This window comes from Osmerus mordax, chromosome 16, assembly GCF_038355195.1.
Source record: "Osmerus mordax isolate fOsmMor3 chromosome 16, fOsmMor3.pri, whole genome shotgun sequence".
NCBI classification, from domain to species: domain Eukaryota; kingdom Metazoa; phylum Chordata; class Actinopteri; order Osmeriformes; family Osmeridae; genus Osmerus; species Osmerus mordax.
The window spans coordinates 15,350,632-15,375,731 of NC_090065.1; the positions used below are offsets into that span (position 1 = coordinate 15,350,632).

At 43.1% G+C, this 25,100-nt stretch overlaps 1 protein-coding gene across 5 annotated transcripts; it reads right to left on the minus strand.

Moving 5' to 3' along the window:
- Positions 1-1,826: 1,826 nt before the first annotated feature.
- Positions 1,827-24,884, minus strand: LOC136958650 (5'-AMP-activated protein kinase subunit gamma-2-like). 5 transcript variants are annotated; one of them, XR_010878704.1, is made up of 16 exons: positions 24,638-24,884; positions 21,116-21,187; positions 17,912-18,185; positions 10,193-10,404; positions 8,013-8,064; positions 7,134-7,243; positions 6,683-6,764; positions 5,967-6,025; positions 5,797-5,842; positions 5,644-5,698; positions 5,356-5,482; positions 4,858-5,023; positions 4,447-4,484; positions 4,151-4,297; positions 3,861-4,052; positions 1,827-3,161 (listed from the first exon to the last, which is right to left on the minus strand). XR_010878704.1 is itself a non-coding variant. In XM_067252695.1 (16 exons), the coding sequence occupies exons 1-16, from the start codon at positions 24,716-24,718 to the stop codon at positions 3,130-3,132; spliced, it is 1,647 nt and encodes a 548-aa protein (XP_067108796.1). In that variant the 5' UTR covers positions 24,719-24,884; the 3' UTR covers positions 1,827-3,129. The 5 variants fall into 5 exon arrangements, 3 of the variants coding, with proteins under 3 accessions (XP_067108796.1, XP_067108797.1, XP_067108800.1); XM_067252695.1 differs by having other exon boundaries at positions 3,959-4,052; XR_010878705.1 differs by lacking the exons at positions 17,912-18,185; positions 21,116-21,187; positions 24,638-24,884 and adding an exon at positions 14,117-14,966.
- Positions 24,885-25,100: the final 216 nt, after the last annotated feature.

Below are 25,100 nucleotides of genomic sequence, written 5' to 3' on the forward strand. Positions count from 1 at the left end.
AAAATTTGTGAAAAAGCATGATGCAGTAAAACTAATGCTGAGATTGAAGGAGAGTAAAGGAAAGAGAGAATGAGGGGGGAGAAGGAAAAGGGAGAGTTCTCCCTGAGGAAAGGAACAGAGGAGTGAAGTTCATTTGAGTTGGAGCCCATTGCAAGCCCTTCTCTCTCTCCCCCACCATGCATATAAAATGCATGACACGCTCCGAAGAAGGAGAATTTTAAATCACCCCTAGTATTTCAAGGGAATGTCCAGTGTGTGGAGGGCTAGTGGTGGATCTGTGTGTCTGTGTGTGTGTTTTAAGCAGTAACAGGAAGGGCCCAGTGTTGGTAAGCCCTAATGCTTTTACAAGTTATGGAGACTGGATAAGTTTTACCATTCTCTTCAAATTAATAGAATCTATCAACATTAGCAGAACCGACTGTTCTACTAGTCAGCTATACAACAATTAGCATAACAATAGATTAAAAACCCCTCTGTTTGCCCTATGTGATCATTATTAGAAGAACATTTTCAAGTTGAACCAAAATTATCTGAGTACAAATGTAGTTTGAAGATGTGACAATTTTAGTAACTCCACAAAAAAAAGCATCATTCAGCAGTCCTGCTGCTTGTACCAGAGTGCCCCCTTGTGGACGATCATCAAACCTACTAGAGGGTCAATGATGAGTGGATCAGTGGTGAGAAATATTCCCATTTGCCTCTGGGCGCAAAGAACAAGCACTTTTTAGAAGAAGGTTCTTCATCTCCCAGTATGACACCCACACACGTACAGGGAGCGGCGACACCGACAACACACACGTACAGGGAGCGGCGACACCGACAACACACACGTACAGGGAGCGGCGACACCGACAACACACGTACAGGGAGCGGCGACACCGACAACACACACGTACAGGGAGCGGCGACACCGACAACACACACGTACAGGGAGCGGCGACACCGACAACACACAGGTACAGGTAGCGGCGACACCGACAACACACACGTACAGGGAGCGGCGACACCGACAACACACACGTACAGGGAGCGGCGACACCGACAACACACACGTACAGGGAGCTGCGACACCGACAACACACGTACAGGGAGCGGCGACACCGACAACACACACGTACAGGGAGCTGCGACACCGACAACACACGTACAGGGAGCGGCGACACCGACAACACACACGTACAGGGAGTGGCGACACCGACAACACACACGTACAGGGAGCGGCGACACCGACAACACACATGCAGGAGAAGGAATGTGTTCTCTCACATCAGCCACATCTTTCCAAGTGCTCATGTCCCATGTCTTTGTCTGGGAAAGAACAGGAGAGTGATTTGTTTTATTCTGCATGTTTTTATTAAAAAAAAGTGGTTCTTTGTGGAGAAAACCGATGTGAGCACATGCAAACTTCACACAGAAAGGCCCAGGAGATGGCCCACCAGAGCACTGATGGGTCAGGAGAAGATGCATGCACCTCCAACAGTGTCCCATGCGGGAATCATACCCATGACCTTCTTGCTGTGAAGCAGCAGTGCAGACAGTACAGTACAGTGCATAGTCACTGTGCTACAAGCACTGGAGTGGGAGAGTAATTGGTGAAGGCTGTGGGTAGGACGTTTGTTCTCTGAAAACATAAGGGGAAAAAGTGGTTGGGGAATGATATCAACTTCCTACTGTGGAAACAATTTCAATTGGTCACACTTAACTTCTTAAGAGGAGATAGAGCGATAGTTTGTCACACTTGATTTGTCCTACTACATAAAACTGATACATACAACTGTCTGGTACAACATGGTAGACCAAAAAACAAACAACTAAATGCAGTGAAGTACATTCAGTGTCATTTATTTTTCTGTTACCAGAAAAATGCAAAATGGTAAATCAAACAACATTCATAACTGTTAAAGTGTATTTCCTCATGCTTACACATGTACAGTACATCTTGATCTGAATACAAACATTGAATTGAACATGTTTCCACAATATATTTTCAAAAATAATATTAAAACATCAGTCTTTTTAAACATTTTTTTTGTAACATTCATAAAAATAAAGCTTGCTCTGGCACTTTTCCTGAAAAACCATCTTATTTACAGTGAAACACGAGATGAGTTCTGTCTGAGCTGCATGCTCAGGGCACAGTAGAGGCCCACTGCTGTGAGCCGCCATTTGGTTCAACATGGTTTTGGTAACTGTGTTTCAGATGCATACAGCAGGAAAAAGAAATGGCTCTCAACACTGGGATTGCCAACAATGAGTTAGGGGAAACAGAAGAGAAAAAAAAAGCATAATAATAATAGCATAATAATGTTTTTTTGTTTGTTTTTCTGTCCCTCCAAAGCACATTACTAAAAATACTCCCCTCACCCACCAATCCCAATAAAGTTATCAAGTAAACATTCATGTTTCTCTATAGTTTCAATAAAAAACTGCAGTCTTTACTTGGCATGACCATGGTTGTTCTGCATTGGTCAGGGCAAGGCATGACAAAGGCACAAAACGAGTTAGGATTGATTATCTGCCCAAATGCTGCTTTCACCAGAACAACACTGTTAAAACTCATCATTCTCCAATTCTACAGGGCTATTCACTTTGGGTATGAAATTGTTGAGGTGCTCGATACATTTCCTCACAATAATTTGAATTGTTAAAGCCGCTTTGCGAAAAATCCTCAGGAGGATGATGACATAATTCCGTCTAGGACACAAGCCTTTTGAAGTTGACACTATAGATTAGGAAATGCTGAGACATGACAGAGCAGCTTGACACAGGAAACCCAAACCTAACACATATTTCTCTTCTTCCACACACACTCCAAAACCAGACCAGATTGAAACCAGAGGTCAACTCATGCTGGTCATGTGTGTTCGTGTACGTTTGTGTGTGTGTCATCAATTTGTCCAAAAATATAAATTCATTTCCAACAGTATGCGGTGGACCCTCTGGTGTGGGGGCTTAGCCTCTTGGAAGACATCCGTCCAGTCGTTTGGTTACCCAGCTGGGGTGTATCAGTGTGGGGTCTCTGCACCCCCGGCCCCTCCCACTTCCCTACAACAGCCATGGGGTGGTACGAGTAGGCCTTTAAACCTCAGTGGACCCCCCAGCTCTTCTATGGGAGAGCTCTCCTCCTCCTCACTCCAGCAGGCACTCCTCTCTGCAGACGTCTGATGGGGAATGAGCAGGAATAGACTGTCAACATAGTGTAGCTCACAAGTCAACATGCATCCTACTTGCTTGTTTGAAAAATGTAAAGATTCATTTCAGATTTATATACGGTGAGGAGCACTAACTCACGACACTCCAGATGCACATGCAGACTGATGATTTTATTCATCCACACCAACTAACAATTATGACATATTATTATAGTAAAGACTGATTTGTTAGCCCCTACTTGTTTTTTCCTAGAAGTCAAATGTGATTCCTATTAACAGTAAATAGTAGGTCAACATCCAGTACACCCAGGTACTGAACTGGTCTGCTGTGCAGGCAGTGAAAAAAAGAGACAGAAATTGCTAAAGGAAAACAAGGTCAGAAGAGATCAAGTCTACTGTGCTTTGCAAACAGCTCATCTGAATCAGCAGCCTTGTCATAGAACATAGCAGTATTAACATTTTTTTCATTGTTTTATAAAAAGAGCTCCTGTCAAGCAACGGTCTGGATATGACCACCAAGAACTCCCATTCCAGACCTGGTTAGGATGCCCACACAGCACAGGCACATGCCCACAGCACACTGGCATCAAGCTGGCATCCAGTGTGGCAACACAGGCAGGCCCTAACAGCCTGCCAGCCCCAGGTGAGGGAGAGGCAGCGAGCCGACCAGACACAGAGCATGTGCGTACATGTGAGTGAGTGTCCTACCTGGGAGAGTGGAACAGGGTGGGGAAGGGGACCAGGGTTCCAGAACAAAGAAAGAGAGAGGAGAGGGGGGGGGTGTTAGGAGTTCTGGGCGTCTATACCTGCTGGGCTGAGCACCAGGGCCTGCAAGATGTCTGACAGAGAGATGATGCCCTCGATGCTGGAGTGCTCATCCACCACCACCAACCGGTGGACCTGATACACACACACACACACACAAACACACACAAGTTTGAGGTGTGTTTTTCCCCACACGCCATTAAACTGTTTGTGCTTCTCAAATAATTGCTCACCTCTGCTTTGACTATTCTGTCCACAATTGTCTCCAGTGTTTCCTGCCTGTGACACTTCATGACTCCCTCAAAGTACTGTGAGCGATGTTTGAGAGCCTGGGTCACTGTGATATCCAGGTTATTGTACGTCTTCTCTGCAGCCAGGTTCTATACATGACGGGAAACAGTCTTGTTACCCAGATATAAAACTTGCGTAACAGAAAGCATGACCCGATGACTTGACTTCTAAACCCCAACTAAATCCCTGCATACTATCAATAAAAGGTTAGCGTACTCGGTAGAAAAACAGCACTTACTATGACATCAAATTTAGAGTATATATCCACCACCTTCCCTGTAACAAAATTCAGAATGAAAGTTATCGATATAAACTTTACTACGATATGTAAATCAACGTCCTATTAGGACGTTGCTGCTCATTCTTATTCTTATATATATTTTATTTTATATTTAAATTGTTTTATTCTTAGATTGTTTAGTTCTTAGGAATAGTAAAACTTCTGTATCTTTACTTAATTTAATATTTGTATATGTTTAGTGTTTGCACCTCCCTGCCACAGTAAATTCTGTGTTTGTGTAACATACATGGCGAAATAAACCGAATTCTGATTCTGATTCTCTTCTGATACCAGACAACTATCTGTAGAACATCCTGTATGACTAGTAGTTTCCAAGTGCAGTGAGTGAGTGAGTGTTAGAGGTCATACCAGACACGTCCACCACAGGAAGAGCAGATACCCTCCGCTCTACAAAGATGTTCAGGGCCTTGATGATTGGCGTGTCGGGGTGAATGAAGGCTATGTGGTTGTAGGTGCCGATGCCCAGCTCTCCAAGGGTCTGTTTCATGAAGGCTGGCTTGGGCATTTCACACACCTGCAGGGTGGGGATGAAGAAAAGTAATCTTAGGTGATGTCCAAGCTAAAACACGGCTCCTTCTTGGTCAAGAAACTTAATTTAATCTCACAATCCCAGTTACAAGGCACACATTTTCCAGTTGGATTGTATCACTAATGGCGTAAAAGACAATTAAGCTTGAATTCCAATATTTCACCACTAGAGGACACTGTACATTTAAAGCTGGGTTCTCTTTTCCTGCTGTGTCACAGGAACAATTATTTCAACCATCTTCCCCTACCACAGAACAAGCATGTTCATGGAGTAAGCATCTGCACTCCCTGCGACAGTGGACACTCATCATCACTTACAAAGAGCTGGAGGAACTTGAGGATCCTCTTGTGAGTGAGGATGTAAAGAGCATTCCCTGTCACAGGGTCGATGACAGGGAGGCGGTGGATCTTGTTTTTGATCAGGGAGTAGACAGCATCGAATATGCTGCGGACACACAGATACACGTCCCAATCAGAACGAGACGATTTCTCAATCTCAGAGTGGGTGTGCATGTTTGCGGTAGAATAATGAGTATAGTTGTTCAGAAAAGACATTAGAACAACCGTGTTATTATTTAAATTAGAACAGTATTACAGTGTATTTACCTTGCATCAGGTGATATATTGACTAGAGGCTTAAAGGTCTCCTGTAAATACACCTCTAGAGGAAAGAAAGACTGTTAATACTGTATTTAAAACCCTACATAACACACAGCAGTGTTTATTTATAGCAGTTGCATTGCAAAAAAAGTTACAAACCTCTCCATGTCTCAAGCTTATGTTCCTCTAATTCATAGATTTGCACCTTGAAAAAAAATCCATATAAATTCATATAAAAATTTGAAAATATTTTACAAACTGAAATCCTTCACTGTACTGAAAAGATGAAGAAATAATCCTTGCAGATGATTTCTCCGGGTTTGCCTTACCATAGGTGACTTGTAGTATCTGTGAAGTATGATGATGAAGTCTGTAATGGTCAACATTCCTAAAAGGAGAAGCTTAATCAGAGTGTGGGAGTGATGCAGAACTGGGTAGGTCTGAATATGACAACATGGTGTTCTGGTGTACTGCAGTGCGTACACCATGTTGGGTTCTCTGCTACTGTATCAGACAACTCAAGTCTTATTCAGGATTCATTTAGCAGTTTCTGCGGCTGCCCAAAAGAGTTTGATCATTTGATGGTCTTTATTGGATTATACGCAAAGAAGAAAATCCTTCATGACACTTTGGAGGAGGTTCAGTCATATCTAGCAAGTTCATACATGTTTGCATAAAGAATAGATGAATTCCCCCTTTAAAGAGATTAGTTCAAACAGCAGAGAACCTATGGAGAAGCGTAGGCAAACCATTCGAAGTCACCGAAGTGGAGGTACTGATTTAACCCTTGTGTTATCTTCGGGTCATTCTGACCCATCCGTCATTGTGACCCACCGTCGTAAGCATTTTCTTTTAACCGTCGGGCTGTCTCAGACCCCCCACATTGCGAAGGTTAAAAGAAAATACAATTATTTTTGTATTGGGTAAAGTTGTCGCAACACAACGATGGTTCGGTTCCTTGTTCGGTTCCTTGTGCTGCCTTCGGGTCATGTGACCCGAAGGCAGCACAAGGGTTGAATACAGTACATGACACACTTTTTCTTACCCACAAAGCACTGCTTCTCAGTGTCCCAGAGTGGAGCAGCGCGCACCCCATTGGCCACCAAGGCAAAGAATGCTTTCTTTACCTGAGAAACACAAAGTCCGAGAATAATACCAACCTTGAGGTAAGTGGATCTGGTAGTTGAACGTTTACACATCAAAAGGTTTCCTACACTCTCCATAAGATTATTGTTTAACAGCTTTAAGACAATTTCACAACCACCTCAAACACAGAAGCTAATTATATAGTTTTTCTCATGGAACATTAACCAAGCAATTAGAAATCGCTATCTGACCAAGGAGGCACTTTAATATGATAGGTTTGGACGACTAGGCTGGAACCGTCTAAACCCTGTTAGACAAAAAATGCTACAGGAACAGGGTCAGTCTCTCTGGAGAAATGGGGCTCCGTCATGTGAAAAGATAGATATAGGTGCTGAGTGGTTCTTCCTTACTTGTAGTGCTGTGTCAAACACCACAAGCTTGGAGCTGGTGGGGACAATGTCGTAGCACTTGTGGGACTTCATAAAGCGCATGTAAATATCACTCTCTGGTTCTACAGCAGCTGTATGAAGAGACAGGGAAGGTTTAGTCAAGAAATAAAACATTTGAACGCCCATAGTTTGACAGGAGACATTCTGGATCATCTGTGTACTAAAAGCTTCTGTAACATTAGGCCTACTTAACCACTTGCATCGTCTGAAAAATAATCGCACCTTTAAAACTACCTCTGGCAAGGTGAACAGGACACAGCCGACAATACTGAGCGTACATACTGTAGACTAATATAGGATATACCTTAAAACCATACTATTATCCATGGTTGTATCAGTTGTTAGCTGCTATGGACTAGGTCATTTTAAATAATTGGTTTGTTGTACATGACTTCTAGACACATTAATGCACAAAATAACGCATGTCTAAATGCAATATTACCCACAACGTTGGATCCGTGTATATTCTCCGCCAATTTGCACGAATCTACATTTGTCATCATAATACTCAACCAATGATGTCACCGACACGGCAAAGGGAATCCCTCATATCTGACATAATGCGCTCACGGCAACATCGGGAAGCGACTGAGACAACATTTTTCCATATTTAACTGATGTCATCGAAATAAAATGCGTTATGTGCGAAATACATTTTCAGTTAGGCGTTAACTAGCTTGCGTCATAGGCTATTAGCCTACAGTCCATCCAATACTGGTTCTCATGGAGAAGCCTACTTTGATTGCACCGGCTTCATTCCGTAGCCTACTATTCCGTAGTAATGCAGCGAAATGTTCATGACACTTGGGGAAATTAAATGGTTCGTTCACAGACACTTACCATCATCGTCTAGTTCAAGTTTTTCCAGCATGCCTTCGAATAAACCGTAGACCTAAAAGAAAAAACACAGAGCTACAGTCAATAACGCGCAGCAAATACTCAAACTGACCGACTGACACCAGTCGTGCGCGCTGTCAAGCGCACAACTCCTTTCATTAAAGTTTGGTGCTACGCGACACTTTCTTCGATGACACAACCCACCGACAGTTAGAATATAAACCCAACGACTTAACTACCAACATCACTTAGCTGTCGGAAAAAAATCCTCGTATTACTTCCGACTTTATGTTTGTTTGAGACCTTGTGGTTTAGAGTCTGTAACTTTATTGGTAAATTATTATTAGACTAAACACACCCCTTGAATCTGAAAGTGGAAGCGTCCTATTCATTTGCTGCAGTCGAGCGCCAACGTCTTCGGACTATTCATAGTACTTTATTCTGCAGAGGAGTGCGCAAAACTTGACATAGAAACAGCTACGTTACGGAGAAGACTGTCTTTTAAAAACATTTCAAAACGCCACATTTGAGACAAAGACTGACACTTTGCGCCTTATATCAATTGAGAAATCGTTAGCTCATGAAATGTGTCAAGCAAAGCCACAGACACGAGCCCACCATAGACACGCCCTCCATGCAGACCAAGGCTCTTAACCATATTAGGAAATCCCTTACGTTGCCAAGCAGCAAGAAAACATGTACACAGTAATCTCTTTCTCAATAAAGAAAACTTTTTACTGGTTGGTGAATTTTTTTTTTTTTGATGGATCAAATTGCACGAAAGTGTTATTTGAATGCAGTCAAACTGCAGCTAAACATGACTCATTTTTTAAGTCCATGCAAAAAAGTCTGTAAGGCAGCAAGGTAATCTAAAATAAATACAAATACACCCCTCCTCTCATGCATTTACAACAGACTACATCAGGCCCAACCCCTCAGTATGCATCAGGGGCATACAAGAAGCTGAGTCACCATCACAAAGTCTCAAAACAGAAGAGCCATGTTTATGATTAGTCATCTCTCACCCTGGTCGCTCATTCACAACAGCCTGCAGCAGCAAAATAAAAAATCCCTGACGACTTTCCCCTGGGGTGCCCAGTTCTCCCTCCAGTCACCCTATACTGCTGTAGTGGTGACACAGCACCTTCTGCAGCCAACACTGCTCCTGCAACCCCATAAATCAATTCCCCTGCATTGGGCATGGCCGCAGATCCTACGCTTCTAGCAGCTACCCATAAATCTGAAACAGGGAACCATTTCATTACTTGTGTTCCTGATGGATTTGGCAGAAACTCATAACTCAAATTATTGTGACATTATTATAAGACTAGAGAGATCCAAGGTTATTCTCAACTATGAGGACTTGGGCATTTGCATCAACATAAATACAAGGTTGTAATGAAATATTAGTTTAGACTTCCCAGGTGAAGTGTCTCATGGCTCAAACAGGCAGGCTGGGATTTATCCGGATATGCTTTCATGAATCGGCATCTCTTTCAGGAAGAATAGGTCTGTGCTAATGTCGGACTGTTATCGACCTGCTGTGGTCAACCCTGATGATGAACAACATGCATTATCAACTGGGGATAATCCCTGCTGTCCAGTCTGACACACACAAACACACACACACACACACACACACACACACACACACACACACACACACACACACACACACTTGTGGTTGTGGAATGGACAGAAACTCCTTCCAGTCAGACCACCAAGGCCTGTTGAGATATTTTGTTAGTCAAACTGATAGAACAGATGGTGTAAACAGAGCTGACATACACTGTGTATAGCCACACATGCCCCACTGGATAATACACATACATACGCTTCATAAGGTTCACTTCAGGAGGTACTTTCCATTATTAAAAAAACAAGAAAAGGTATGACCTTGAGGTAGAAAGTTAGTAGAGCATTACTCACTTATGTACATACGAGATTTCACACACACACACACACACACACACACACACACACACACACACACACACACACACACACACACACACACACACACACACACACACACACACATAACACACCCACACACACACACACACACACACACACACTCACACACCCCCACACACACAAACGGTACCCGAAAGTACACACACACACACACACACATGCAAGCACACCCACCCCCCCACACACATGCATAGTTTATCACTTACTTGTAAGGTAGTGTTGGGCAGAGGGCTAGAGGAGGGAATGGGGGGCTTGGTGGGAAAGTTGAGGTGATGGGCCGTGTCTGGGGGGGAGGAGAGCGAGCGAGAGCAGGCGCGGACATCTAGGCGCTCGGGGGCACTGTGGTGGACCTCAGGGGGGAACAGGGGCTGGCTGGGGGCCTGTGTGGGGGTGGTTGGTGAGGAGGAGAGTCCAGACACTACAAAGAGACAAGAACCAGAGAGAGACAGGGTTAGCAAGTCATGTGAATGTCATAGGACAAAAGAATAGTTTGTGTGTGTGTGTTGTTATTAACACTAAAGCAAGGGTGACCATCAGAATGCATATGTCATTTATCTCAGGGTCTCAATGAGAGCCTTGGATATTGACAGGGAGCCAATGGTAGAGGGTGATACTGCATTGACAGATGCTTGGATCTGCAGGGAACTCGAAACCTCTCGACAGGTGATTGCAGTGGAAAGAGTCCCTTCGTCATGATTTGCCATTACTCTTAAGAGAGCCATTCAGCGACAACACATGTGAGATCATATTGTAGTCAGCTATGTACTTATGACTTAGTATCACCCATGTTCAGACTTCTGGAGCATTTGGCCTTTTTATATATTCATATATATTAATTGAATTAATAAATTACATTTCTATGATATATTTTATTTTCTCTCACCCCCCTTTTAAAGATGGCTATTACTATTTTTAGAAGTATAGAAACAAAGAAGGTTTTTAAATCACTTCAATAAAATATACGTATCCTCCCTAACCTCTTTCTACCCCCCATGAATAAACAGCAACAAACAAACAATCACAAACAAGAGGCAATTTCTGAGTTGCACCAGTCACATCGGTGTTGTGGAATCCTTTAGTGCATTGGACAGTTGCCTGAGAGGCAGCCTCTCGTTCTGGCAGTGTCAGGTGGAGGCCGTAGGTCACATGACAGGCCTCACATGTCCCTGAGCATCAAGTGTCATGGCGTCACGGCCTCAGACAGCGTAGGGTGACACAAGACACTCCACGGCCTGACATGCTGACATATTTTGAAGACTGTGGCCTTCTCCCTGAGCTGTATACAAAATGGTCTGCATTTCAAACAGCCCCAAGTAGGATTGTGATACCATATTCTTTTATTTTCTTTGGTCCTACTTCTCTGTGCCAAGGTGTTCATCTCCCATTCACTCCCTTTAGAACCCCTGAATGAACATTGGTGTCATTGGTCGACATCAATGTCAAGAAACACCAGTCCATCAAATGGTCAGCCCGGGAATGGAACCATCTCCCTCAAAACATTAGAGAATCAACCTCATCCAACTGTTTTAAAAGTAATCTAAAAAAATGGTTGATAAATAACCAAAAATGTGATCACTAGTGGGTAAGCAGTAGAACTTGTATATTGGGATTGTATTTTATTTTATTGTTTCTTATTTTATTTATTTTTTTGTATTTATTGTCAATGTTATGTTTGATATACGTTAATGCCTTTCTTAGGTTGTATAGCCTTTTTCCCTCTGGCAGAGGGACTGCCAATGGAAATTAGCCTTTTGGCTATAATTGGGTGCATTTACATTTTAATGTTTATGAATGTACACTGTCCCTCTTGATCAAATAAACAAATTGAAATAGGTTGTACATGTGCAAAGGCATGCAGAGATGATGTGCCTTACCCCACAAACACACACATTCCACACACTCACTCACACACACACAAACTCTGCGTCTACCCTGTCCAGCGCTCGTCACTATCTTCTGACATTTAGCTGGCTAATACCAGTCCCTGTTGATCCTGCCGTTCTTCCGTTGTGTTGGGTTCTTATTTTAGCCCCGCTGTTCTGGCACATTCCACCGGAGGAGATAACACACATACACACACACCACACACACACAGCCCCCAACAATAACTCATTAAATGTGCTAAAGCATGGTATGATCCCAAATACTAACATAGCACTGTGTAAAAGTGAGGACATAGTACAATGGAGCAGAGTGAGCAGAGCTGCCACATCACCACTGAACACACAAACAAACATCTACAGGGAGGGCACCAGTGTGTTGCAGATGAACAGTGAGCATAAAGGAATGGATGGGGTTGGGTCTTTGGGGAAGTCTACAGCGTATGATCTGGCCTACTCCACAGTCACAGACCTCCACAGGCTCCATTGGCCACACCGCAACAGCCATCCCCACCTACTGCCGCCTGATGTCATTCGATAAGTGTGTGTAGAGTGTGAGAAGCAGAGACAGGAACTGTATTTTGTTCATGTGTAGCATTCAACAACAAGGTGTGCTGTTTGAAGACCATTAGCAACAGAGCCTCAAAATAGTCACCTACATGAAGTCATAACAGTAATCTTGTTCTGAGACTAATCTTGTCCCCAAAGGGAGACATTTCCTACATCCAGTAATTAAGGGGGGGGGTCAGATGGCTGAGCGGTTAGGGAGTCGGGCTATTAATCAGAAGGTTGCCGGTTCGATTCCTGGACCGCAAAATGACGTTGTGTCCTTGGGCAAGGCACTTCACCCTACTTGCCTCGGGGAGAATGTCCCTGTACTTACTGTAAGTCGCTCTGGATAAGAGCGTCTGCTAAATGAATAAATGTAAATGTAATTAAGGAGGATTCACAACTTCAGACCAGTGTGTCAATTATATCTATAAGAGTTCCAAATTAGTTACATAACAATGTAGAACCACACCACCACTGAGGTACTTAATCCTGCTCTAGTGTGGGAACAGGAATTACTCATCAATACTCTTATTGGATCACATTAATAAAATAAGAAGACCGATCCATCCATCTACAGCAGGGGTGGGGAACCTTTTTTCTGCCAAGGGCCATTTGGATATTTATAAAATCATTCGGGGGCCGTACTGAATTATCAACGTAAAAATGTGCCTGCTATATTTGGTCAAACATTTAATTAACTCACCCCTAATGTGATGGCTGGAACTGCTTCTCTTTGGTGAGGCTTGTGATGTTAGCTGGCACGGATGCAGCCTGCTTTGATTAGGTGTGCATCGAACATTTCTTGGGGGGTATCATGATTACGGAAAGGGATCGTATAATTTTTTATATTGCTACCATTTTTGAGACTGCTTATCGATCTGAGTGTTAATCAGGCGCGGAGCCATACGTTGTAAACATTCATACAATGCTCATACAAATTTTTTGGTACATTGGTACGCAACGCTGCGCGCCTCCACGGTCCTCTTCCACATATTAAAATAGTGCTGCTGCCAACAAATAATGCACCTAATAATATTGTTCCTGCAGTGCCATGGCGGGCCGGACCAAATGATTTCGCGGGGCGCAGACGTTCCCCACCCCTGCATTAGATGAACACTAGATTACACGTCTATAAATTACCTTCTATTTAGTCCAAATAAAACAAGATTGACTCTTAAATCATACTTAAATGTGGCTGCATAAATTGTGGTTCTGCTTTTAAAAGTTTTGCAGTTTCACTAGAATGGATATAAGTCATTAAGTTTTACCTTAATTCATGTATTCACATAAACAGAGAATGTAGAGGTTTTTATCTCTGGGAAAAAGCTTCCAGAGTATGTGTTGCATTAGTGAAACGAGAGCCGTTGCTGGATCATAGGGGTTAACTATGAGAACTAAGGACCCAAGGCCAGCAGTAAAACATTCAAATAAGAACCCACTGACAGACTATTCTATGACAGGTTACTATGTGGATACAATGAGGTTGTGGATATGGTTCCACAGTACTCACCACCCAGGAAAGTACAGATTCATAACTCTCTTTTTACAAAACCTACAGCTTAAATCACTTGGTGACTTGGACGACTCAACAGTGGGAGTCATGGGCAGAATTTCCAGGACTTTGCTAATTGGTTGAACTTGTTCCCTGATTCAGTTTATAGACACAGACTTCATCATGTAAACAGCACGGATCATTACCAGGTAGACAAGGTGGCTCGGACTGACGCCTTGCAGCCAACCCATCCTGCTCCTTGCGCTTCTTGCTCCGCCTCAGGCTGCCGAACCTCTTCATGGAGAGCAGCGGGTTGAGGGTTCGAATCCAGATATGACCATTACCATCCGAGGGGCACTGGGAGGGCACAGCTCTGGCCCTTGGTACACCCACAGTAAGAGTTAGTGCGACTGAATCATAGTTGAAGGAACTGTAAAAGAGTCAAGAAAGCTTGTCTGGGTCAGTGGAAAGCCCTGGAGGTGCAAAAAAGTTCTTCTTTACTTCATTGAAGCGTCTGAGGTCTGAGGCTGTTGTGGGGTTACAGGTTCTGGTCCTCTGGATGTTGGTGGTCCTGGACGAATATTGTTGTCAGACGGTCCAATCTGGTCAGAATAGCCTTTGTGAGTTGTCGTAGTGTTAATGATTACAATTTTCCCAAGCCTTCTCTTTTTCCATTAAGTAATTCTGCCATTCAGACACGGTCTTGCTTTGCTGATATATTCCTACTAGTCATTTGCAACGGCCAGTTGCGAAAGCTGCTCTTCAGGGGTGTGTCAAAGCTTGTCCAAAGGATGTTCCCAAGATGTTATGATCGTCTGGCAGAGTACTGATGCCTGTGTTTGCTCACACACTTGTTGAGGAAGACATTGAAAGCTGGAAATTCAACACGTCGTCCGTGAAAGGTCCTCGCACAACTGATGCAAATAGGCGCCGGACACCACCACTCCTCTCTCTCTCTCTCTCTCTCTCTCTGTCTCTCTCTCTCTGTGGAGCGCTTTGTGCTGTGGCGTCAGTGCTGTAAATTGTCAGGTGCAGCTGTGGATGGCATGTCTTTAATATAGCACGCATTTCATTGAGGCCAGGCTGGGAAACCAACGTTCACAATTGTCACAGCCCCCTCGCTGACCCATCCCCTTTTACCCCCAACCCACCCCCACCCCCGCTTCTCTGACTGAGTATAATCTGTGACACACTCCAACATTCACGCTCAATTTCCTGAGATCCTGAGACCTAACCTTCTCAAACAGAAATCCTCACGGAGTGGCCCCCTGGAATGACCAGAGGGAAACAAATATAGATAAAGGTCACGGACTTCTACTGTACATCTCCGCTGACCTCTTGGTCTTCAGTCGCTGTAACTCAGGGAGACTGACCTTTACAGAGTGCTGAGACCAGAATCACCTCAGCTGACCAGGTGATCCCATCTTCTGTCAGCTGATCAGACAGGCTCCACTCTGTACCTCCCTCCTGCAATGCCCCCCAGCAGATGACCCAGTTAGAGAGCACAACAGACGCCATCGATTGCGCTGCCACCCGACTTCTCCACTGGTGTGTTACGCAAAGACCCCAAATCAACCCAAACAAGTCGATAAATAGTTTTGGGGAGTGTGCATCTAAATTCTGATTGAGGCCAGTCATCTTTGACCCATTATATTTCCGTACATCAAGTTTTTCTCCTATTTGAAGGCTCTGTGAAGTGACTGCCAGTCCAAAGTCTTGATTAAATTAGTGTTTCCGTATTTGTTGTTGTTGAGTACTTACAGTAATAAGACTTGTATCAGTAAATAACACCTTTGCCGTTTTCCCTTATATAAGCATATCTCCCTACAGATCATCTCTTTCTCTGAATCCTGCCTTCTACGGGTCCTGTTCTGTGAATGAACAGCTGAACTGGGTGAACTACAATGTTCTTTTATTTACTGTCCACATGCACAAGAGAGAAAAAGACAGAGCAAGTAGACAGAGAGAGAGAGGGAAACATGAGACAGATAGACACAAAGGAAGAAAAAGAGAAAGAAAAGGAAAGAGAGAGTGAGAGAGGAAAGGGAGAATGAGAGGGAGAGAGAGAAAGAGAGAGAGTGAGGGAGGGAGAGAGAAGAGCGTGCCTATTTGTGTGAAGAGCCTGGTAAAAGTCTGGTCACTTCCTGATAAGGCCATGATGGGAGCTTCAGTTGTCCACCATGGTGTGTTTGACAATGTCCAGACAGGGAAAAGGGCTTGTTTGGAATAGCAGTGAATAAAGAGACATTCTACACATACTGTATTTAAGGCCAATATGAGGCTGACATTACACTGCATACTAAGATCATGTTCAAGACTCCTAAAGCACTTTTTTAATTCTCTTTTTTACCTCCAAGTGAATATTACAGGAAATGTAGTTAAATCCTTGTAGATTTGCTTCAACAGTTGGGATGAACAGTTTCAGGATGCGATGCACCCTTGTGGTGGCTGTGGGATACTGCAAACACACACGCTTCACAAACAAATACGCTTGACGTGAAAACCCTCAAGCCAACCAGTAACAGTGTTGTAGAGAGCTGCGGTATATAATAAGGACACTGGTAGAAAGCACAGCATGCTGACATCTCTCAGATCGGGCATACATCATCTGGCCCAAGCTCTTCTATTCCACCCTCCAAGCCTACTAAGAAGAATAGGTGAATATGAGCCAAGGAAAATGACTCCCTTTTTCAGTTACTTCAACATGATCCCAGTCGAGGTAAAGTATTTTGGTGTAGAACAGGATCAGGTGTCATTAGGTATTAATCAACCATCCACGTACTAAGGAATATTAGGAATGAAACCCACTTAGCTCAACACAAAAAGGTCTCTATTCTAGCAGGGATCTAGATTTGGTTCTAAAGTAGGCCTCCAAAACATTGGTCATGTGCAACTAAATAACAATGTAGTCCTGTCCTGTCAGTCCTAAAAGGATAACGGATGTATTTTAATCTGACAAGCTGACTTTGGAGTCCACAACCAGAGGAACATAACAAGTAAAACAAGATACTCTTTGTTTATGTAAAAGTCCCATTCTCTTGTTCCTGGAGGAAGTAGTTTGACAGTAATAAGGGTGAGTGAAGCATGAGGAACATTACATTTTTTCAACATTTCTCTTCTACTTTATCGCCCTGAGAAAGCTCTTGGCCATGTTGTGTAGCAGCACATGGCTGCTTCCATCATAGCGTATGACACATAGGAGAAACCTACTGTAACTGCGTGTAGGTGCTTATCTATTACCATACATTTAGTGAGTGGAATTAGGTAAGTCCTGCATTAATAAAGCACACACATGGGATAATTCTCCTTTAGATCTCCTTTAGGTTTGTACTATGCTTTTTGGATTGGATAAGGACAGTATTTGAACAAAAACAACATTACTTAAGTTGTCAAAGCTGGGTCAAAGTTGTCAAAACTTTTCACCAACTAAAATATATTTTCAGTATTATATTGTACTACCTTCCCCAACCTACTTTTTCACCTGTGTTTTCCCTTAGGAAACATCCTAGGGAGGAAGTTAGAGTGTATACACAGTCAGGATGTTTAAAGTGAGTTATGACTGAACTAAGCAGACCCCTCTCACTGCTAGTTCTTTAATTGGTATAAAGGTTCCGACTTAGGCATGATTTTTGCTCAAATATAAACTACAAAAACACAGCATACTTCCTATTAAATTTCTTCATTTATTAAGTGCACAGACGTCTGTGTCATAACAGAAGTCTCTGAGTAAAACAATGAAGCATGTGAATGTAGGTCACAGGAAACCCCAGTTACCTCAGACGTTCGAAAGATGGGGTGATTATCATGTGCATGGTGTTTGATTGTCACTATTATAAGCTGTATTTTGTACATTCATCATGCATCAAAGTTTTGTAAGGAGTGTATCAGTACAGAAAATACATCTCGTACAGAAACGAAATATCTCTTTCTAAACTGTGACATCACAGTGAACTGCTGAATCGGTAGCATATAGATAGCATGCTTCGCACCAAGATGCTTACCTTTCTTATTTCTTGAAAATAACTTGATGCTGGCAGGGGCAGAGCTGGACGAGGAGCGGAAAATACCACTGAAGCTCAGTCGGTGGGGGGACTTGGGTGATGAGTCTTGGTGAGACGGGTCCTGGTGGGACCGGTAAGGGAAGATGGTTTTAGGGGAGCCAGGGCTGGTCCTGGGGTGAACAGCATCAGGCATGGGCCTGGAGGCTTGGTTGGCACCGGTAGAATCCCTTAAATACAGTCCTTTATTTGGGCTTGCAGAGCGGCTGACTTCACCCTGAGAGAGAGAGTCAGAGTGAGGGTGTGATAGAGGGTGGGGGGGGGGGTGTAGTGAACAATAGATGCCCTATATTCATATTGATACTAGTGATGGAAACATCAAGCATCAATGTTCATCAAAGGACGGGCAGGTAGCTGAAAAAAAATGGTGCTACACAAGCTGGGGGTTGGTGGTTTGGTCTGGTTGGTTGGTAGGCCCACCTACTGAATACAATAGCACCTACTGCACGCCATACAATATGCATATTAAGCTATTTCAAGGAAGCAGTATGTTGTGAAGACAGCCATTGAGACAGGGGGCTCCACCACACACTTGTGGTGTTGGGAGAGAAAAACACTGGAGATGAGAAGTGATTTGGAATCACTATTTAGTGTTGTGGGCGTGTCTAGTCTACAATCAGGCAGGAGGCAAGGGTCCAGAGTTGTTTAAATCATAATTAAGTTCAATTAAGTTATCTTTAGCTGTTTCCACATATGATTACACTCAAGTGTTTAGTCAATAATGTTTCAATGGATCTCAACTCTGTTCTCATAGCGAGCTACCATTATGTTTTACTGTAGCTATTAGTTCAACCCTGGCCCTGCTCCAAGCACACTTCTTTTGAACCAATCCAAAATCTGAGGAGATACAAACCAGATTGTAACTCTTCTGTTTTCAACTAATTCTCCTTCAAGGGTTGTGCTAGACCGTGTATAGGCAAGCAAAACAACAACAAACTAGAGAGGGTACAATTTCTGGGGAAATTGTAGGGTGTGCTTGCTTGCGTCGGTTGCACAGGGGTCCGTTTTTGAATGAAATTTTTACAACTGATTTATGTATATTTTATATGAAAATGCATACTTATTATTTATAAAGATTAAATAGATTTAACGGCATTTTTTTTGCTGCTCATTTACAACTGAAAATACGAGTGAAGTGTAGAATGAAATAGATGTCTTCTCATTTCCCCTGCAAGAGGCAGCCTCATCGTTGAATCAAAACGAATACATTTGGCAGACCGGTGTAAAAATGGACCTAATCTCTATGACTTAAACGTCATTTTAAGTTTTTCCCTTCTCGTGATATTTTCAGGCATGTAGCCTACTCATTGCATTCATTCATTAATAAAGAACCCCCTTTGAAGATTATTCTACGACGTTACCCGGCAGTAGAAGATGGAATCGCGATTCAGACAGTCCCATCTGCTAACTGAAAATATGCCCCCCAAAATGTAAATAAGCTTGACATTTATTTAGAGGAAAATCGCTCATTCATAAAAAGCTCACTGGTAGCGATCATTGTCAGTAACAACGCAAAATGCGATATAGCCCTGTGTGGAGAAGCTGCCCCGGTAAATTGTACTACTACGGTACAGTACTAGACTACTGCTGTGTTCGTCTTGGTAGCGATTGCGTTGGTTGAATTGGATTTAATGTTCCGTTGTACGGTTTAGGCTGAAATTAATTATTTTCATGAACAGATTGACAACGTTTAGGCTGTGGCAATGAAGTTCAGGTTAGTAGTTAGATAGACTTTTGATTTAAGTAAGGGGAGTGCCGAACATTTTCTGTCGCCGTTTGACTTCCTAAACAGCTGTGTACAGTACTGTAGCTAGATGTTTTTGTAGTGTGTCTCGCGTAAGCTACAGCGTTGCAGTGAGCTACACTGGTTTGAAACCACAGGTAATGGTAATTTCACCAACAAATCGTTTTCTAATGTCAGAATAAATCCTACAACGAAAATGTATATGTGAGGAATGTTTATTTTAACGATTGAAAACAGATAACGCTACATCATAGACCACTGTAGTATGTGTTGCCCGGGCAACACAGGCTAATGTCATGATGCTAATATTTCAGTGAAATAGTAGACTACTGTTTCCGAAAGTAGATGTACTTCCTTAATAATATCAGCTTATATTGTACATTACACATCACAATTGTGTGTCATATCACAAAGTAAAATGAGTAAATATTTATCACCCTGGCCTCTTTGCTTGTGGTGTTTCTGCAGCTGCCTTGCAGTAAAGCTATAGTTAGCCTAGCTATCCCCCAAGTTAACAGATGCGAAACGAATGTTCTGCCAAAGGTAGTCACGCGTGTTTTCGTGACGTTAGTGACGTAGTGACGTTAGTAACGTCAGTGACTGTGGCTAGCAAATTAGCCACCGTTAGCTTCACTTTTCGCCACAAAAACTTAACCTAAGCCCAAACCATGCAACGGAACGTAAATTCCAATAGAAGCAACTCAATCACTACCAAGACAAAACTTTTGACACCTACGTTGTCTATGTAGGCCAAATATTGACTGAGTTTTAGGGGGGCAAAAAGAATAAAAATAATAATAATAAAAATAATAATATATATGTGAGAGAACAAAGGTTGTGCCCTTGCCGAAGGCAAAGCACACCCAATAATATATATGTGAGAGAACAAAGGTTGTGCTCTCGCCGAAGGCTTGAGCACACCCAAAAATAGGCTTATCTGGGAACCAATCAACTTCCTCCGTAAGCCCACTCAACACAGGTGTTTTCTTTTACAACTTCAAATGGGGAGGAGTTAAACCATGGGAAATACTTCAAAAAGATTATTGAGACAAAGTTCGGTCCTGAGACAGGATTAGGTTAACTCAGACAGTCAACACAGTAAACAGAGAGGAAGAATGCATTACTAGGATACATTTCCTGTACATGATCCCAGGCTAGCCAGAGTGGGTAGGTTATTATCGTAAGGCAGTCTAGGATTGTTGCAAGAAAATGCAAGACAGAGAGCTTTGGACTGTACCACTTTGCTAGCTGAAAAGCATAGACTCATCTGATCACAAATAAGTCTGCAGGAGGTGAAAAAAACTGTCAGGCCAACAGTGACATGTTGTAAGTGTTGAGGAGACACAAGCACAATTATGGGTTCAACAACAACATAGCAAGATACTAATGACAAGATAGTTTACCTTTCTTGTGCCATCCTTGTCAGAGATTTCAGTCTCACTGTCTAGCTGGGGGGAAGTAAAAGCACTGAAGTCCTACACACACACACACACACACACACACACAAACACAGACAAATATACACACACCATTACACAAAGAGAGAGACTGAGAGAGAGAGAGAGAGAGAGAGAGAGAGAGATCATTCTGATACAGGAAATAGCACTATTTATACCTAATGGTATGCATGTCATGACAGGCAGCAATGCTTTTCTAACCATGCGATAGAAGCCACATCTCTGGCAACCTGGGTTGGGCACATTTTTTCCTTTTGATTCCTTTTGTTATCTGTGCTTACAATCTGCCTCTGGCATTTGCTTCACCCTGAAGGACGAACACACCTGCAATCACGCCTTGACCAGAACAGGAGGAGTTGAGCTGCCTAAATCAAGTTGAAAAAAATTTAAACCCAACCTGACCCATGTCATTTGAATTTGTGTTGTAACCTGCAGTAAGAAAAGTAATTTAGTTGCACTAACGTGCCTTTCTGTACGCCTTTCTGTACGCCTTTCTGTACGCCTTTCTGTACGCCTTTCTGTATGCTAGTACGCGTGCTATGCTGATGACACGCAGCTGTACCTGTCGTTCCCCCCGACTGATCCGGGGATCTCAGCTAGGATCGAGGCCTGCCTCACAGACATCTCTGCCTGGATGACCAGGCACCACCTTGTTGGACAAATTGAAGATGTAACTGTTATCCTGTATAAGAATGATTCTGAGTTCAGTATTCCTTGGGTGTAAAGAGAGGCCTAACCCCAAATCTGAACTCTGGGTAAACATACAAGACCCTTATCTTGGGGCTGAGGACTAAGAAGAGGGTTTTTTTGGTTGTTTTAAGGAGATACTGTGTGACAAGGACTACAGGTGGAGACGCAAGGTCTGGAGAACATTTGTTTGACACCTATGTGAAGGAGCTTTTAAGACATCAGGAGATCCTGTTGTTGTGTTTCAATCAGGGTTGATGTCGTAAACACGCACGCACACACGTAAACACGCACACACACGCGCGCGCCAGGTCTATGCAAGGGAGCCAATGAAAGAAGAGCCATGGAACATTTGCATGCCTTTGTTTTAACCAATGACTGTCAAGAGCGGGTCTGTTTAAATAGGTAGCTAGCACAACATGCTAGCAGACAAACTTTGTAGCACAATGGCGTGTGATGTTTTTGTCTCCTTGACTGACTGTGCAATGCTTGATAGATAAATATTTCTGACACACCTCCAGCTGAACCTCGCCAAAACAGAACTCCTCATCATCCCGGCCAAACCCTCCATCTCCCACGATCTCTCAATCCCCCTGGGATCGGCAACGGTGACCCCTTCATCCTCTGCCAGGAACCTCGAGGAACCATGGATGACGAGCTCTCCCTCACAGCCCACATTGCTGCGGTCTCCCGGTCGTGTAGATTCACCCTCTACAACATCCGGAAGATCAGGAGATACCTGTCTGAACATTCCACCCAGCTGCTAGTCCAAGCAAAGTCCAGCTGCTAGTCCAGCTGCTAGTCCAGCTGTTTGTCCTCTCAAAGTTGGACTACTGGAACTCGCTGCTCGCCGGTCTCCCAGCATGCGCAACCCGCCCTCTCCAGAGGATTCAGAACGCAGCGGCCCGTCTGGTCTTCAATCTACCCAGACGCTCCCATGTTACCCTGCTCCTAATCTCCCTCCACTGGCTTCCCATCACGGCCCGTATCAGATTCAAGACTCTGGTACTGACCTTCGAGCGGTGAACGGGACTGCACCCGACTACCTCAAGTCTCTCCTCCAGCCTTACACCCCCACCCGCCACCTATGGTCTTCTTCTGACAACCGTCTGGTGGTCCCACCGCTCAAGAGTGCCCTGTCCCAACACAAGCTCTTCTCCTGTCTGGCCCCCCAATGGTGGAATCAACTCCCCACCTCCATCAGGGACACTGACTGTCTCCCCACCTTCAAGAAAAGGCTCAAGACGCACTTGTTCCGGGAGTACAACGGCACTTAGGAATGCTTGGCTGGACCTGATGTTAGTTTCCTCCAGGATCACAATGACTCGTATTGAGAGACTTGTTGCTCTTGTTGGTTAGTTGTAACGGATTTAAATTCTTGTACTCGCTGTGAAATATTTTACTGTTGATTGTTTTTCTACAGGTACACTCTTGCACTTTTTGAGTTTCATGTTGTTTAATTGTAACTTGTTTAACTGCATGCTCTTATGGTTCTTCCCTTTGGCACTTATTTGGTTTTTCACAATGTATGCTTCATGTTTTGGCTGCTCGCAATGTTTGGGGCTATCTCGTTGTTATGATCAGTGACCTATGCACTTTTGTAAAGCTCTCTCTTGGAAGTCGCTTTGGATAAAAGCGTCTGCTAAATGCATACATGTAAATGTAATTTAAGTACAGAAAGGTGAAATGTTTTTAAATATTTGGTTGATGTACCAAGTCTGAGGGCATGTGATAGCTGGGATGTTGTGGATGTCAACCACAGTAAACATGTGATGCACAGTGCAAATTGATGACAATAATAATGCCCTGTCATCCGGTCTCATTATATTCAAGGGCCGTTTCTTATGACTTACACATGATTTCAATATTTGGTTTGTATCTCTCATGTTTATCCATGTTTCTCTCTTTGTCTCCTTTCTGGGGGAATGATTAAGCAAACCCAATCATAAATATGCTAAATTAGACGAAAATATGGAAAAGGAAAAATAAAACCAAATCTAATAAATCTGGACTCTAGTTGCCCATAGTAACTGTGGCCGCAATGACTCATGATTGAGTGGTTTTTCATGTTTCCTACCAGATGTTTCCTTGCCTTCCTCTTTTCATTGGTAAACATCAAGCCTCTAGCATGCGTAAAGGCAAACTCTTTTCCTCCAAGGAACCATTTACGACCCTTTTGAAGGTTGTACTACTTCACGTCATGCACAACTGACAGAGAACAATAATGCTGTGTTGTTGAACGAAAAAAAAACTTTATGTAATACTATAAAAAAAATAGTTTCAGTAGGCTATACTGAAACCTTTCTTACTATTTTACAGTCTTAGCACTTGCTCACTTGAGGTTATTATAGGGCCTCAAAACAGGAGGACTATTCCTTGGACATCACCATACACTGGTCTGTTTAAATGTCAGTCTTAAGCAAATAATGTGTTAGACAAGCTGAATCTTCTTCATGGGAGTCTGCCGCAGAAACATATATGCTATGCTGTCAATTTCCATGGAGGGAAATGTAGTATGTCGTACTGTATCACGTCATGTTGCATACACTCACGAGGGGCTGAAAGCTTTTACATGAAAAACGAGTTTCGAAAATGCAAGATCTTGTAGCTTAATGATGCTCAAATAAAGGTGCTATGGCGTATTTACGCAACTGCGCATACCTTAATATTGCACAATGTTCCCCAATAGTAATGTCAACATAATCCTCATCTGAAACTATGCAATGTCAAAATTGTAAAGTATAGTTGTTACTGTTAATATTGTATACCACATTAATTTACCTGCATGTTTATCCGTAGTGTTCTCTTTTTCTTTGGCGTTTTCTTTGAGTCCTTATTGGACTCCATCACGGTGCTTCCCATTTTCTGGATCAAGTTGGATGTTCAGATTTCTTTCATTTCAACAAGACGGTCTCTTCAACAAGTCTCAAAGTGCATGGTTAATCTTTATCTGAAACGCAGGCTAGTTGTTAACTTCAGGTCTACGGCTTCGACGAAAAATTCACCAGGAAGTGTTGCCTACACCAAGTACGCGTTACCTTTGGGGTGTATTCAACATCAATGTCAGTCAGTCGCGATGAGCAATCTTTAACAACAGTACAGCACATTTACAGTACGCTACAGTAGTTTCGTGTTTGCTCAATAGATGTCTCCCAAGAGCATCTCGCCCATACGTAGTGGGCCCTTCCTCTGACAGGAGACAGTACAATTTCTAGTTTATATGATCTTTAGTAAATGAAAAACA

Bases quoted from the DNA above. Each gene is read 5' to 3' on its own strand.
- LOC136958650 (XM_067252695.1), bottom strand. From the start codon at position 24,718: ATGGGAAGCACCGTGATGGAGTCCAATAAGGACTCAAAGAAAACGCCA. The intron at 5,699-5,796 runs GTTTGTAACTTT...TCTTTCCTCTAG, and splicing joins TAAGCTTGAGACATGGAGAG to AGGTGTATTTACAGGAGACC. The intron at 5,483-5,643 runs GTAAATACACTG...GTGTGTCCGCAG, and splicing joins AATATATCACCTGATGCAAG to CATATTCGATGCTGTCTACT.